Consider the following 13,084-nt stretch of genomic DNA (forward strand, 5'->3'; position numbering starts at 1 on the left):
CCATCCCCAGTTTATCCTCCCATTTTCATCTGGCTTCGTCCAGTGGTAATCTTGCCCTATCCAATAACTGTCCATAGATGTTCCCACAATTTCCTCCCTCTTTACTGTCCACGTTTATTGGTTCCTCTAATAGTGTGGACCTTGGAGTACTTTGCCATCTTCTTGTGGAGAAAGTGTTTAATTTGGAGGTGCCTGAGTTCCTGTCCTGCCGGTAGTGCCAGGCCTTCCATCAGTTCGCCCAAGGTCGCAAGGCTGTCCGCTGTCCCCTATGTAAAAGTACCTAACTGCTAGAATCTCCCTTTTTAAACGTGGTGTTGAGCATGGTTGGTGGGAATTTGTGGTCGCCGCAGATGGGGGCCATGGGGGACATCCCGGTTAAACTGAAATACCTCATTTGGCTCCTGTATTGAGTGTGGCTACCATCACTGGGCAGGATGTGTACTTTGTCCGGGGGGGGGGGATGGATGTGCTGCCGTGGCGAGGGTCCGGAGGGTCGTTTCCTTGCAGGAAGACTCCTCCAGCTCTTTTGCAGTGTCGACTTAGGGATCCTTCGGTTCTTACCCCAGCCCCCACACACAAACGCCATGATCATTTTGTCTACTTTATGGAAAAAGACCTTGGGGATGAAGATTGGTATGGATCTAAACAGGAAGAGGAACCTCGGAAGTAAGTTCATCTTGATCGTCTACACCCTCCCTGCCAGGGAAAGGGGGAGTGCATCTCTATAGGTCCTTTTTAACTTCCTCCATCAGACTGGTCAGATTCCACTTGTGGATCCGTGTCCGTCATGGGCTATCTGGATCCCCAGGTAGCGGAATATGTTTTGGGCCAGTTTGAATGGTAGTCCCTCCAGTTCTGTCCCTCCCCCGTTCTGCTTCACCGGAAATGCCTCACTTTTGCACAGGTTGAGTTTGTCCCCCGTAAAGGCTCCAAACTCTTTCAGGAGCTGCATGATTGCTTTCAGGCCGTTCTGTGGGTCCGAGACATAGAGGAGCAGGTCATCTGCATAGACCGACACTCTGTGCTCTCTGTCTCCTCACCTGTTGCTCTTCCAGCATTTCACGTCTCGCAGAGCGATCGCGAGGGGTTCGATTGCCAGGGCGAACAGCAGCGGGAACAGTGGGCATCCCTGCCTTGTGCCTTTGTGTAGTTGGAAGTATTCAGAGCTGGTGGTGTTGGTCTGAACACTCCCCTTGGGGCCGTTGCATAGGAGTTTCATCCATGAGGCGAACCCCGTCCCTAGCCCAAACCACTCCAGTACCTCACTGAGGTACTTCCATTCGACTCTGTCGAAGGCCTTTTCTGCGTCCAGGGAGACGATCACCTCTGGAGTTGTAACCCTAGATGGGGCATTATAACATTCAGCAGCCGCCTGATGTTCGCAATTAGCTGTCTACCCTTAACAAAGCCTGTCTGGTCCTCTGCGACCACCTCCGGTACACAGTCCTCCAATCCCTTGGCCAGGACTTTCACGAGTATCTTCCCATCTACGTTGAACAGTAAAATGGGTCTGTATGATCCGCATTCCGTCGGGTCTTTGTCTTTTTTGGGTATCAGTGATATTGTGGCTTGTGTTAGCGTTGGAGGCAGGGTGACCCTCGCTAACGAGCCTGCGAACATTTCCCATAAGTGTGGGGCCAGGGCTGGTGGAAATCTTTTATAGAAGTCCGGCGGGAACCTGTCGGGTCCCAGTGCCTTCCCCGCCTGCATGGAGCTGATGTTCTCGGTGATCTCTCCCAGTCCTATTGGTGCTTCCAGTTGCCCCCCACCTATTGTCCCCCACAACTGGCATGTCCTGTCCTTTGAGGAACCGTTTCATCGCCACGCCCCCGTCGAGGCCTCGGAGTACTTTCTGTCGATCTCCAGAATGGAGTTGATCAGTTGTTGCCTGGCCTCCCTCTCTTCCCTGTCTCTACGAGCCATATAGGCTATAATCTCTCCCCTAACGAAAGCTTTCAGTTCCACAGAACTGAAGGTAAGACTTCCCCAATCTAGAGTTCGATTGGTACGTTGGTGGGTCCTGTACACAGTTGAAGTTGGCCCCGTGATCATTCGGTGCGTGTCAATGTGGGGACTTTCCGCCATGGTCTTTTTCATGAAGTCTGTGTCGTCCCGGTTGGACATGTACACATTAACCAGAACTACCGGTGCCCTGTCCAGGGCACTGCTGACCATGTCGTACCATCCCCCTTGGTCCATTACTGTCCTTGTTGCTTTAAACCTCATCCTTTTGCTAATCAGTATTGCTACCCCCTGGCCTTAATCCTTTCACACAAATGATATGTCTGTCCCACCCAGCCCTTTCTTACCCGCAGTCGGTCCTTCTCCCTCAGGTGTGTCTCCTGCAGGAAGACGATGTCGGCTATCAAACTTCTTAAGTGGGCGAAGACTTGGGCTGTTAAGTCGCCTGACATTCCAGGTGATAATCCTGGTGGGGAGGGTTTCTGACCCCCCCCGCCGGTCCTGTGGGATCAGCCATACGTACCTGGTGGAAGCGCCCCTGCACTCCGGGATTTCCCTTTGTTAGGGGGCCGTCCCAAATGGCTACGGTCACCGTTCTCACCATGAGGTTGTGCTCCTGCGTTCCGGGGTTTCCCTTTGTCCAGGGGCACCAAACATGGCTGCCAACTATGTGTACGCCACGTGGGTGCGCCCCTACACTCCGAGGTTTCTCTTTGTTTAAGGACCCTCCAAAGTGGCAACATATTGTCTCCTCAGCCTGCTCCCTGCCTGCCGAAGCCAATCCGAAAACCAACCCTTTATTCCCGTCCTGTTTCTTTAGTGTTCCTTTTCTCCCCCTGCCCACCCCCCACCCCTCTCCCTGTATCACCTTTCCCCGTCTCCCCGTATGCATTCCCCTTCCCTGTCCCTGTGGCTGCCCCTTCCCCTGCCAAGAGGTGCTCTGCGGCCACCCTTGCTGTCTGTCCTCCCGTGCTAGCCATCCCTGCTATTGTGGTGGCTTCCCTCCTGGGGCTGGTCTAGCCCCTGAACGTATGCCCGCTGACTGTCTGCTATATCGGGGGGCCTGCAGACCTGTGAAAAATAAATTGTGACACAAACCTCAGTCCCCAGACACCATTTCAGCCCAGGCATTTCATTCCACCCTGAACAGAGGTTGCAGCTGAAACGTAAGGCCACCTGGCCAATCAGCGTGCCCACTATCTGTAAAAGCAGACCGGCCACGTAAAATTGAGTTCAATTGGCTCCTTAAATTAGGCTAAATTGCCTGCTTGATTCTCGGCAAGCGCGTTTCCAACTCTCACGCGCGCCCACCAACCACAATATTGTGCAAGATGCGTGATGAGGTTGGGATGTACCCCCCCTTCCGAGCAACGTAATATTCTGGCATTTTGACATGGATGAATAGCGTAAAAGAGTCTACATCGGATCATCTGTCCGTTTTACATCACTCCCCAATCAGGCCAGATGTAAAACAAAAGCTGCTCCGATTTCATTCATTTTGCAACATTGCTCAAAGGGAGGGCACTGTAAGGTATTCATGGTGAGAAATACTGGATGATGTATTTCTGCCATTATCATCGAATCAGAATCTTCTAACTCTGGTCCTGTCCCTGTGGGAAATCCTGGAGGGGGTCAGAGAGGCAGTGGAAACTGCTCCCTGCCAAAAGTCTCACTCTTACCAGCCAGGAACAGGACGGGAAAAAAGTAGGCCTACGATAAATGAGGTCCATAGCTGATCTAACACATTCTGCAGTCCAAAACTTTGAACATTATGACAGTTAAGAGTTGTTCACCCATCATTTACTGACCTACTTCAAATTTTTAGTGACCATTAGGCAACGCTGCTAAGTAATTGATAAAAGACTTTAAAAGCATTATTGTTATTAATTGGTTGTCAAATCAGTGCACAACAGCCTGTCAGCACTGCAGTGCTGCTCACGGTTGACAGGCCCCATGAAGCAATAACAGTTGAACATGAGCTGCCAAGTCGCACTTTCCAGGGCTAAACTTTTACAGTCTGGTACAAAGGGGTTTAGTTTGTTTCTCCTCTGCCACACATGTAGCTCTTTAAAAGCTAACAATGGGAGGGGTTTTCTACCCCCACTCCGCCTGCCTTGTCTTGCAGCCATTGGCCATTGCTCGGCCATGGGATGTTCCAGACCCACCATTGCCAATGGGTTTTCCCATTGTTTGCATCCTCCCCTGCTGGGGAACCCAACTATGGAGGAAGACATTAGCAGGTTTGGAAGACCTCACCGGCGGGAACAGATGGAAAAGTTCGGCCAATGGGCACGATTGAACGGCTGGGCTGTATTCACGATGCTCGGAACGCCTCGTGAGGTCTAATGAGATCTGGATCTTGCCCTCACTTGGTGGTATCCAGATTTGCATATTTAAGTAAGCTGTTAACTTCACGTGAAAACGATTATGGTGGAGTCTCCCAAAGCACGGGATCGAATGCCCCCGTCTGGGCGACCTTGGCATGACGCCATTTAGCACAGGCCCACACAAACGTGGACCAGGCATATCGGCACTCATAAGGGCGATCGGAGGCCCCCAGTGGTGGGTGTCATGAGAATGTCGCTTTAAGAAATGGTTAGCTGCTCATGTTATTGCAGTGATGTCAGAGTGTGGGTGGAGCTGAGCTCTGGTTCTGCTTTTTAGTTTCACTTTGAGTAAAGCTTGGGTGTGTCTGTCTTTTTGGTTTCGTTTTTCAGTGTGTTGCAGCTGAAGTCAGCCAAAGCAGATGTATTGTTGAGCTCTCTTAATCATTTGGCGAATTCGTAATTATAAATGTTTTCAGTATTGAATGTAAACCCTGATGTGCTCCTGTTTAAAGGTTTGTTAAGTCTTTTGGGTGTAAAAGGACAGCATACAGGTTACTTAGTGTTGTATTCTTTGGGGGTTACCTTTGAATTAATGGTTGCTAAGATATTCACTGTTTGTTTTAAAAAGGTTAACTTGAGTTCATAGAATAAACATTGCTTTGTTTCAAAAAATACTTTTCTATTTCTGCTGTACCACACCTGTAGAGTGGGCCGTGTGCTCCCCATACCACAATCTATTAAAAGTTGTGGGTCAGGTGAACTCCATGATACACTTTGGGGTTCTCTAACCCCTGGCCCATAACATGGTGCTCTGGGCAGTGTGGTACCCTGACTCTCCCGTGCCACCCGGACACCTTGACACTGCCAGCCTGGCAGGGGCACTGTCAGGGTGCCAGGCTGGCAGATTGGTTCCCAGGTGGCAGATTGCCCATGCTGGGAATCGGGTCCGGGGGGTGCGCTGCTCTTATGAGGTGAGGTGAGGGGAGGCTTGAGGACCCCCTAATGGGTAAGTTGCGACGTTGGGGGGGGGGGGGGGGGGGTCGAGAGACCGGAGTGGCATTTAAATGCAGGAAATGAAGGCAAGTGCGGCCTCGGCAGAGCTCTCCTCACTAAGGCCCCCAAAATATCTTGTTTAATAGCAGGGTGTTCTCAGGGCTGCACGCACTCAAAACTCTGTTTTTTCCTCGTTAAATCATGCCCAATGTCTCCGGTACAATAGGTGCTCAAACAAAGTCACAAAGTCATCTGCTGCATTTTCTTATCACAAACCTATTGGTTTGTCACATACGTCAGTTTGATTATAAATGGAACTATACACAATCTAAGGCATGATCCATTATTTTGCTGCTGAATTACAGCTTGAATGTGTCCCTTTAAAGTCATGAGATCTCATTGCAGTACCTTCCTGAGGTTACTTCTGCGCGAGTTGTTATACTGAAATCATGACGGCTATGTCAGGTAAATCCCGCCCTTTGACTTTCCAAATTTGACTTCTTCAGCCATCAAAAGAAATTCACCAAACAAAAACCATCTGACCTCACCAAAGCTCTGAGCCTATTATCATGTCTTGCAAATGGAAGGTTTCCAACAAACTTAGATAAACCAGAATTATAAATTAGAATGTAGAGGGGATCACAAGGAAATTACCTTTTAAAAATAGGCGCAGCAGAAATTTGCATGTGCAACAATATGTGATATCTAAAGTGTGATGGCTATGGCTCAAGACCAATACATATATCTATCTGCAGTTTCTCCTCTGCAGTCTTTAATTCCACTGTGCAATATTTTTCGCACACTGACTGACATCTTGCCAATGGAATTCCTGTGTGCATTGCTTTATTGTCACTGACAAGTTTTAAATCCACTTGATTTAAACAGGCTAATTAATGATTAGTTTATCACAGCAGAATTTGGAAGCAAACATTGAAAATAGTGCACGGGGGAATTTCAACCATCAGATGGATCAGCTGGTAGCTGCATGTGGAGCTGGTTGTCATTAGGACTGGTTTAGCTCAGTGGGCTAGACAGCTGGTTTATGATGCAGAACAAGGCAGCAGCGCGGGTTCAATTCCTGTACCAGTTTCCCTGAACAGGCGTTGGAATGTGGCGACTAGGGGCTTTTCACAGTAACTTCATACTTGCGACAATAAAAGATTATTATTATTATGCACAAGAATAGTTTCAAACCGTTTCATAGGGTCAAGTGAACTGTACCTTTTCACAATGCGTCAATAGACTGTTAATGGAACATGAATGGAGGATAACCTGAATGCATTTGATGCTATTACCCCGTAAGACTATAATTTGGAGATTTGGGGCGGAATTCTCCAGTAACGGGGCTATGTCCCCATGCCTGAGGATAAATGCGCGCTAATCACTCTGGATTTACCTGGATTAAGTCCAGGGTGATTCTGAGATTTCCAGAGGGCCAGCAAGGCCCCGGAGTGCTCCCTGCAGCTCCAGCTGCCGATACAGGGCCATGTACTTCCGGTCGGGGATCCATGCATGCGCACGGTGGTGGCCTTGGTCGACCGCCCCGCGCAACATGGCTGAACCACACTGCGGACTGGCACAGACAACATAGGCTCCCGCCCGCTGATCGGTGGCCCCCAATTGGAACCTTGGCCGTCCTGGTGGTGCCCCCCCCCCCCCCCCCCCCCCAGTGAAGGATCCCCCGACAAGGACGGGCGCAGACTGTGTGCGCAGCCACCCCGCCGAGTGCCCGCCGGGTGGAACCATGAGAGAACCACGCCGGTGGGCACTCGCCGGCAACCGGAGAATCGCGGGAGTGGTGTCGGACCCAATCGCGGGTTTGACGCCCATTCCCCGCCCCCACGCCCAGCGTGATTCCGGCACGGATAATCCCGCCCTTGATATTCATTCAAGTGCACAGTGCAACAGTGACTAAGATGTCAGGATGTTGCCTAAAAATTTGACCTTTAGTATTTGCCTTTTAACTTGCAGTCAACTCAATCGGAGGTCAAATTTAAATTGAATCTCCCACATTGGTTTTCTTAAACACTGTTCCATTACACTGTCAAAATCAAAAATAGTGAACAGGTGGAGCCTTACCGTGTAATTTATTGGGTGACAATGCACTTGGCTGCATGGGTGAGTTATTATGGGGTGTCACAGGGGTTACTGTGTGGGGTTGTTGAGTGCCGTATGCATCCATCGCCAACTTGTGTCGGAACGCCTCTTCCTTCCTTCGGTTCGCAAACCAGTTGTACACCCGCACCTCGGTAACCAGGTTAGAGCCCAGCCCATGGGCCTGGGATGGGGAAACCCCTCGCTGTATGCACTCTGCTCTGCAATAAACAAGATAATAAACGTGAAAGAGCAGGAGTCCATTTTTAAATCAGTTTGTCTGGAAATATCCAAGGAAAATTTATGCGGGACGGATTCTTTTCACCATTTCCAAATTCGTACTATGAATACCCATTGACAGAAAACTTCTGCTTTGGGTCAAGTAAGTTATTTTTAGCTCTTATCATAATAAGCATTCATTCCTCTTGGTAGGATACCGGCCAAGCCCCAACATTTCTTTGGACACTGGACAAAACCCCAAACAATTCTTGTAAATTTGTAAAACTGTGAGGAAAGGATACTTCACCCCAGGAGATAACTCTGACCAATAGCTATCTTTTATATTAAAACAAACTTTAACTGAAACACATAATTAACCAGATTAGCATCAAAGAAAAGGGGCTGGACTCTCCGATTTCCGGACTAACTGGTGATGCCGCCAGCGTGGGAACAGGAGCGTTTTACAGCAGAAAAAATGGCTCAACAGCTGCACCGATTCTGGGACTGTTGGGAGGACTAGCAGCCACGCCAGGTAAAGCAGCTGGAGAATGGCCGGGTCCGTGGCCGCACATGCGCATGACGGTGGCCGTGCCGTGCAACATGGCGCCAGCGGGGGGCAGACCCGGCTTGCCAAATAATGACCCCCAGTAACCCCCTTGCCACCCCCCACCAGTCCCCCCAGCCCTCGCTGAAGCCTCCCCAGCCAGCGGCATGGCTGCCCCCCCCCCCCCCCCCCCCCCGACTGTGGCGCCGTTGGACACAGTCTGCAGCCGCCAAGAGGGGTCAGCGAAAAAAAAATAGCATAGTGTTCCACGCCGCCGGGACCTCGGCCCATCGGGGAGGAGTGTCAGGGAGGGCCTCAGGTGACGTCCATTTTTGATGGGGCTGAGCATCATAAAAACGGCGCCGTCCCCCGATTTCTGCATAAATGGGGATTCTCTGGCCAATTGGTGATCCTAATTTCGGTGTCGGCGATCGGAGAATTCCACCCAAGGTTTTACAATTATCTGTTAAACAATTCGTAAACACATGGGAAAATTTAAACATGCTATCTATACCTGCTACTGATTCCAATTAAGCAATTCAGTTCAAATGCCACTTATAAATAAAGCTGACAAGCAGATTTCTTGCTTAGTTGTGGAAACCTTCGAAGAGAGTTCTTTTCAAGAGCAGGTTCGGTACACATCTGCTCAATCTAGCAGCATTTGGCAAAACTGGTGTTCGACCTAAAATCCATCTGCCTTGTCAGACTCAAAGCCTATGGTACATCCAACGTACAGACAGACCTGGCTGCTCCCATTAATTTCATCATCTGTATCCCACCATGATGTCACATGATCTGCTTGGCTAGGACTAAATACAACCTCTCACAAATTAGCTACTCTCCAGGGAATCTCTAGCAATCATAACAATATCCCATGAGCCCTTTATCTGTAACCAAGGAAGCAGTCGGAATCAATCATGAACTCGCCTTTTAAGACTCCTTAATTACAGATTTAGCAGACATACAGTCTGAATACCTTAACATAAGTTCTTTAATAATAGCTTTGACAAAGTGTCAGCCAGACCCAAAACATTCACTCCCTTTTATTTTCCACAGATGCTGTCAGGCCTCTGAGATTGTCCAGTATTTTCTGTTTTTATTTCTTTAATAACATTCCTGCAATAAATATATACTTTAACCCAGGCTTTTAAAAACACTACTGCAACAGATAGAAAATATAATTTCTAACAACTTCAATATTCATCACACCTTTGCCAGGTTAAAAACTAAATAGCAAAGGATTAGAAGCAGTTCACTGAACGTTCACTTGACTGATACCTGGAAACCGGAGTTTATCTTATAAAGAAAGGTTGTACAGACTGGGCCGATACCAATTGGAGTTTAGAAGAATGAGAGGTGATCTTATTGAAAGATATACAATCCTGAGGAGATTTGACAGGGTGGATACTGAAAGGAAATGTCCCCTTGTGGGAGAGACCAGAACTAGGGGACCCAGTTTAAACATAGGGGATCTCCCACTTAAGACAGAGATGAGGGGAATTTTTTTCTCTCAGATGTTCATGAATCTTTGGAACTCTCTTACCCAGAAAGCATGGGACAGGGTCATTGAATATTTTTAAGACAAAGGTAATTAGATTCTTGACTAACAAGGGAGTCAAAGGTTATTGAGGGTAGATGGAGTATGGAGTTGAGACCACAATCAAATCAGCCATGATTTTATTAAATGGCGGAGTAGGCTTGATGGGCCGAATAGCCTACTCCTGTTCCAAATTTGTATGTTCCCCACCAAATATGTGCTTTTACAAAGCTACTATCTTCTCAAAAAAAATTTAAATCACACTCTGGCTGGGTTCAGTCAATTGTTGTAATAATTAGTCTTTCTGAAGATAGGTCCCGGTGGCACAAGCAACAACAACAAACTTGCATTTAAACGGCACCTTTAAAGTTACAAAATATTGCAAGGCACTTTCAAACTGTAAAGGGGTGTTGTAAAGGAAGAGAGAAAGGTAGAGGGATAAAGAGGTTCGAGGAAGAGTACATAGAACATAGAATTTACAGTGCAGAAGGAGGCCATTCGGCCCATTGAGTCTGCACCAGCTTTTGGAAAGAGCACCCTACTTAGGCCCATGCCGCTACCGTATCCCCATAACCCAGTAACCCTAACTAACCTTTTTTTGGACATGAAGGGCAATTTATCATGGCCAATCCACCAAACCTGGACTTTGGACTAGATAAGGGTCTGAGGTGAGGAGAATTTTCTTCACCCAGAGAGTGGTGAACCTGTGGAATTCACTACCACAGAAAGTAGTTGAGGCCAAAAGGTTGTGCAATTTCAAGAAGGAATTAGCCTGAGTGAGGCAGCCAGAGTGAGATTGAAAGTTGGTAACTCGGTGCAGAGTGGGAGGAGTTGCCCTTTTTGCTTTGTATCTGCAGCGATAAGTGAAGTGAACATTTTAATAAATTTTCTTAAATAATTTAATTGGTGATAGAAACGTCGGTCAGCGAGGTTAAGTGCTTCACTTGTGAGATGTGGGAGTTAGGGAGATACGTGACACTTCCAGCATCTCGGATGACTATATCTGCAGGAATGCATCCAATTGCTGCTCCTCACGGATTGCATGGATAGGTTGGAGCAGCAGTTGGATGCAATTAGGAGCATGAAGGTGGCAGAAAGCGTCATAGACAGAAGTTTTAGTGATGTGGTAACACCCAAGGTTCAGGCAGACAGATGGGTGACCACTAGAAAGGGCAGGCAGTCAGTGCAGGAATCCCGTGTGGCTGTCCCCCTCTCTAACAAGTATACCGTATGGATACAGTTGGGGGGGGGGGTGGAGATGGCCTATCAGGGGAAAACAACAGCAGCCAGAGCAGTTCCGGGGGGGAGATGGCCTATCAGGGGAAAGCAACAGCAGCCAGAGCAGTTCGAGGGGGGGAGATGGCCTATCAGGGGAAAACAACAGCAGCCAGAGCAGTTCCAGGGATCAAGGCCTTGATAGCCAATGGCACAGCCGTCAATGGTGGAGCAATTTAAACCAAGGATGCCCAAGATTGGAGACATGCAGAGGGCTCTGGGCTTGAAGGAAGTTACAAAAATAGGGAAAGAATGAGGCCGTAAAAATATTTCAAAACAATTTTTAGAATTTTCAAATCGAGGTGTTGCCTGACTAGGCCCCAAAATGTAGTTTGGCAAACACGGGGTGATGGGCAAACAGGTTTCTCTTTGAGAGTTTGGATGCAAACTGACGAGTTTTGGATGACTTCATGTTTACAAGATTGGTGATGGACAGAATGTGGTTTAAAGCTCAGCTCAGGATCAATTAAGATTTGAAGGTTTCAGTCAGCCTGCTTCAGCCTACGACAGCAGTCTGAGGTTGGGGCAGGGATACGTGCGGGGAGCCGTTTGCTAGGGAATGGAGATTATGGCAAAGGCCAAAAGACAATGGTTGGGATTTTCCTGCCATTCCCGTGGGTAGGAGCATCTATTCCCGCCGATGGCAAGACCCCGCCATGGGTTTCCCGGCGGTGGAGGGTGTCAACAACGGAAAACCCCATTCATAGCAGCAGGGTCAGAAGATCCTGCCACTGACCAATGGCAGGTTGCCTCTGTCGCCGTAAAACACACCGTGGGTGGGGAGGGGGGTGTAAAATCTCGCCCAATGGATTTGATTATTCCAATATTTAATTGGAGCACATTTCTCATCATTACACCTTGATGACAGAGAGACAGCTTGACCAGTCAAAGGCAGTGAAGGGGTCAAGAGTGATGTTGGCGAGGTGGAGCATCAATGGATACGTGGAACCTGATGCCATATCTTCAGGTGATGTCACCAAGGGCAGTATGTCAATGAGAAATAGGAGGGGCCAAGGGGCACCCCAGTGTTGGAGTGCAGAGAGAACCCATTGGAACTCAATTCTGACTCAAACTTTTGGTGGTGGCAGAAGGTAAGCGACAACAGATCAGCCATCTGATATCTTTCCACAATGGAATATAAAAAGAAAATAATCCACTTCTGTGGTTTAGCACAGGGCTAAATTGCTGGCTTTGAAGCAGACCAAGGCAGGCCAGCAGCGCGGGTTCAATTTCCGTACCAGCCTCCCCCAACAGGAGCTGGAATGTGGCAACTAGGGGCTTTTCGCAGTAACTTCATTTGAAGCCTGCTTGTGACAATAAGCGATTTTCATTTCATTTTCACCTCTGCCTATTTTACACCGCTGATAGGCCTTAAAATCAGCACTAAGCATTTCATGAGATTGAGTAACATGTGGGTTGATTGGAAGGTCTTTTTGAAATTGAATTTTGCTTGTTTGAAGAGGATTCGCGAGACCATAGTTTATGAGGATTAGGAAAAAGAGCAACAACTATGTAAGAAAAAATGCTTACATCAGTTAATGACCGCAGTTGCAAACTGTTTATTATTTTTGTATGACAACAAGGAGCTAGCTAAGCTTAGCATTTACAGTGAAAACATATGTTCTGTTAATAGCTCAAGTCATTTATCCCATTCCTCTTATTATATCAAACTGAAGTGCCACGATATCCTTATGAAGGTGGTGTGAAGACATGAAATAGAACCAGTGACTGAGGTGATCTGCATTATCCAAACATGCTAAGAATTTTGCCAGGCTACCAAGGTCTAAGGAAACAGCATTTCACTTTTTACTGGATCAAGGGTGGCACGGTGACACAGTAGGGTAGCATGTTGGCACAATGGGTAACACTGCAGCTTCACAGCGCCAGGGTCCCAGGTTCAAGTCCAGCCTTGGGCGACTGTGCAGTTTGCACATTCTTCCCGTGTCTGAATGAGTTTCCTCTGGTTCCTCCGGTCTCCTCCCACGGTCCAAAAATGTGCAGGTTAGGTGGATTGGCCATGCTAAATTGTCCCTTAGTGTCCAAAAATGTGCAGGTTGGGTGGGGCTGCGGAGAAAGGGTAGGGGAGTGGCCCGAGATAGGATGCTCTTTCAGAGGGTGGGTGCAGATTTGTTG

At 48.1% G+C, this 13,084-nt stretch overlaps 1 protein-coding gene across 3 annotated transcripts in view; it reads right to left on the reverse strand.

The window, feature by feature from the left end:
- hnf1a (HNF1 homeobox a) overlaps nt 1–13,084 on the reverse strand; it is a 272,346-nt gene that overhangs the window by 167,728 nt on the left and 91,534 nt on the right. For all 3 annotated transcript variants that reach the window (XM_038791553.1, XM_038791567.1, XM_038791560.1), the window contains exon 4: nt 7,362–7,597. In XM_038791553.1, the coding sequence (XP_038647481.1) occupies nt 7,362–7,597 (236 nt within the window). The remainder of the gene's footprint in view (nt 1–7,361; nt 7,598–13,084) is intronic.

The sequence above is a fragment of the Scyliorhinus canicula genome, chromosome 1 (genome assembly GCF_902713615.1).
Source record: "Scyliorhinus canicula chromosome 1, sScyCan1.1, whole genome shotgun sequence".
NCBI lineage: Eukaryota > Metazoa > Chordata > Chondrichthyes > Carcharhiniformes > Scyliorhinidae > Scyliorhinus > Scyliorhinus canicula.